This window comes from Apaloderma vittatum, unplaced genomic scaffold (genome assembly GCF_000703405.1).
Source record: "Apaloderma vittatum isolate BGI_N311 unplaced genomic scaffold, ASM70340v1 scaffold15721, whole genome shotgun sequence".
In the NCBI taxonomy this organism is placed as follows: Eukaryota; Metazoa; Chordata; class Aves; order Trogoniformes; family Trogonidae; genus Apaloderma; species Apaloderma vittatum.
The window spans coordinates 16099-19919 of NW_009698630.1; the positions used below are offsets into that span (position 1 = coordinate 16099).

General features: G+C 40.2%; 1 protein-coding gene across 1 annotated transcript in view; it reads right to left on the reverse strand.

Annotated features, from left to right (window-relative positions):
- The window catches only part of LOC104280448 (N-acetylated-alpha-linked acidic dipeptidase 2-like), an 18911-nt gene extending 15140 nt beyond the window's left edge, over window positions 1-3771 (reverse strand). The window contains exons 1-2 of the mRNA XM_009878101.1: window positions 3690-3771; window positions 2062-2173 (exon numbers count right to left, since the gene is read on the reverse strand). Coding sequence (XP_009876403.1) covers window positions 2062-2173; window positions 3690-3771 — 194 coding nt within the window. The remainder of the gene's footprint in view (window positions 1-2061; window positions 2174-3689) is intronic.
- Window positions 3772-3821: the final 50 nt, after the last annotated feature.

Sequence of the window (3821 nt, forward strand, 5' to 3'; positions counted from 1 at the left end):
GGGTTATGGGGAATGGGGAGCAGTCGGCTGGGTACTGAGCATCAGCTTTGAATTCCCAGCAGAATACCTGTTAATGGCTGCCCCACCATTAATTATCTTTAATTAGTAATGGCAAATACCATGACAGGGTTGTCCTTCTTGCCTTTCTTAAACATGGTCACAACATCAGCCTTTTTCAACCACCAAGGATCTCTTTCAACCACCAGAACCTCTCGCAGAGAGCAGCCTTGCAATCACACCATCCTGGTCTCTCATGTGAATCCCACCTGTCCTGCTGGATCTGAAGGCATCGAGATTCTCCAGGCAGAACACAACCTTCTGCTCTCTGCCGTTGTCTTTCCCATTCTTTAAAGCACGTGGGTATACACTAAGGTCTGGAGGCAGCCCCTGCTGAAGCTTATTGCCCATCTTCTTCTTGTACTTTAATTCTCTGAATATTTTAAGTACAATTTAATCCCTTATGTACTCCAGTTTACATACTACATAAGCCATAAGGAAAAATATACTGAACAACACATGATGCCCTATTTTCAATTTTTCTTTTCCAAACAGTTTCGTCCTTTCTTGAGCTGTGATTCAATCCTAAGGACAAAATATCTGCATTTTCTGATACTCATAGGTTGTTTTCCCCATTTCATAAAAGCAGATTGAGTAACCTGAAAAACTAAGAATATGGATAAAATTCTCGAATTCCCTTTTTTTTAAATGCTTTTAGCAAACTTTTTGGACAGTGTATTAACAAAATTTTTCTGCAGTTCCTACTTTTTATTTGAATTTAGGAAAAAAAAATCACACAGTATGAAGCAGTTGGCTCATCATCAAAGCAAGCAGACAAACCAGATATCATTAATACCCTATGGCCAAGAAACTTTAGCATAATTGCAGGGCTGTATCACACTGTCATCAACCTCTGCATCGTCTAGACTCTCACTCAGACATAATCTTCAGGAACTCTCCAATCTGCTGAGAGCAATAAATACAAAATAAGGTAAGGCTTATAGACTTAAAAATCTAATTCATGTTAGAAACAAAACCTTTTGGTTTTAGCACAAATGTACAGAAATCAAACTTGTTCGTAATCCTTTGATGTTTCTGATGCAGCTGCTGATTTACATCCTGAATACCAACAGGTTACTAACTAGAGGTTATATTTGACTGTTTTCTGTGTGAATATATTTGTTCCTCTGTAGAAAATATAAATGTGCTCGATAATATTTTTTTTTTCCTCAGTGGAATACACAGCAAAACAAGAGGATATTCCTATAACCCTAGCATTTTTGATGTTTTGAAAGAGCCACACAGATGCCTTAGGATGCAAAAAATTGTATTTAATAACAACTACATCATGCAAGACTTAACCAACCACAAAAACACACACACATACACACACACACACAAGGTGCATGGACAGGGCCCTTCATCTTCTGAAACAGAAGACAGCATGTAATGGGATCTCAAGCACTTATTTAACAACACATTATCTATTATGGCCTTGCTAAAGGAATTACCAGTTGTAACTATAAGTGCAACTCAGTGCCATGCAAACTTTGTAGTGTTTTCAGTGCTACATTTTTAGTATATCCATTTTCTACTTAGATTAGCTGCACAAATTGATAGTTCAAGGAGACACTGGACAGTTTTTCAATCAAATGTAATTAATAGCAATCAGTATATCCCAATTACAGTAAAATCATCTCAGTCTGAGACAAGGCAAAGTTATCTGATGTTAGAGCTTCAGATACTTGTGAAAAAAAACCCCACTTACAGTGAATTAAATCAAGACTATGGAAAATCATAATAAAAAAGCATTGGCAGTAATGCTACTCGAGGGAAGTACAATTAACAGGGCGACCACTGCAAAAAGGTAACTTGAAAAATGGGAAGGGAGGAGCAGAAGGGTTGTGAGTCTTTTCCTTCCTCCAGACATTCGGTACAAACCAAATACTTCTGAAGCATCTTAACAGCTCTGTTTTCAGAGGCTGCTCCTCGGAAATGATGTTATCACTTTCTGGCTTTTGTGACTAGTGAAGTTATTATAAAACCAAGATGCTCAGGGCTTACCGAAGATAGTGTCGGATGTTTTCTACTTTCATTTCAGCCACAAATTTCTGCCGCACGTTTTGATAGGCATCTGAAGAGCTGGGGTTTTTTTCCGTCTGCTTTGTAAACCATCCTGAAACACATTTGAAAAGCTTCCTGCTTAGCAAGAACCCCAGCCCTTACATATTTGAGCCCATGTGCAACCTAAAGCACAGAACAGTCTCAGTAAAATCAAGAGGATGAACTGGGCTTAGAGCACCCTCTGTCAGCATTTGGTGGCTCAAACACAGAAGCAAAGTAGAAAAGTAAGATATACTTCACCGACTGATCTACCAGAAAAAAGTGACATAATTAAAAGACCACATCTTAAATCTCTGGTAGATACAGTCCTCTTTTTATCTTTCATTAATTTAATTTTAAACTATAGTTTATATTCTCATTTAACTGTTCACAGTGTGCAGATTGAACTTGTTACTCATGATGAAATTCCCTGATTTAATTTCTACATATATTTAAAAATATGTGGATAAACATATTTAAGTGAAGGTCGAGGACCCAACAGCCATCCTACCAGCATTATAGTAGTTACAGATTTGGGGAAGAGTGGGGTTAGGCTATTTATTCCTTTAACTGGAAAACAAACTAACCCTGCCCTTCCTCAAATCTGACCCATGTCAGTTGTAAAAAGTTGAAGATTTTTTCAGTAGCCATAAATCTACAAAGAGAGAGTATATCAAATATATGATATTTTTTCTTTAAAAAATAACCCAAAGCCTGTTATAACCAGAAAATCTCAAACTGGGAAAAATGTCATAATAAAGCCAAGAATATGGGCTGTCACATCCACGATATAAATATGACCTGTCAGACTTAAATGCAATTGTAGTAACATTTTGAGCACAACAGCAGCACTGGATGAAGAACAAAGGTCCATTCTGCCCAGTGTCCTGTTTTGGAGCATGGCCAAAAGATGACATTCAGAGAAATGTACAACAATAGCACAAGCATCAGAAATTTGCAGCTCAGGGATCTCTTAAATCAAAGGAATGTGATTTTTTTATACATATTTAGTAGCCCTTACGGATTTTCCTTTTCGTGCTTTAGCCTTAGGTGTGTGCTACCACACAAGTTTAAAAATGACAGATGCAGACATGCAATTTTAGGCTTCGAATAGTGCACGTGACTGCATAAAAGAATCTGAAGTTCCAGAAAAAGTTTGTTGTAAAGTTCATTGTACATGAAAAATTCGGCAACTCCACTCTTGGCTGTCAGTCAAAACTCCTCCTCCTCCACATTTTGCCTTTAATTTCTAAACCAGCAACTGAATAGGAGCATTTAAATATGTCTCCGGTAAAAAGCAGGAAAGACATTTAAGAAATAACCCTGGAGGTTTGGCAGTCACAGAAGTCTCAAACTCTTGTGTTAATCGCTCCTCTCTGAAACTCATTCCCCAGGCTCGGCTTGCGCTGCATCACGCAGCCTTCATCTTCCTCCCTTCCCTGCGCTCCAAAACCGCGGGAGGAGTGTTTTATAACGTCCCTAAAAAGCAGCAGAAGCTCCCTGACGGGGAGTTAATCGCACCGGGGGCTGCACATCAGCCTCTGCGGAGGACAGAAGCTGCGGGCTGAGCCCCGTGTCCCGGTACTCACCCGCCAGAAAGCCCAGTAAGAAGCAGCCCAGCAGCCCGGGGCAGCCCAGCCATGCGCGGGCAAGGACCTTGCTCCTGCCCATACCCGGGCCCCGGCCGGCGGCTCCGCAGGGGGGGCAGGGGGGGGGGGCGG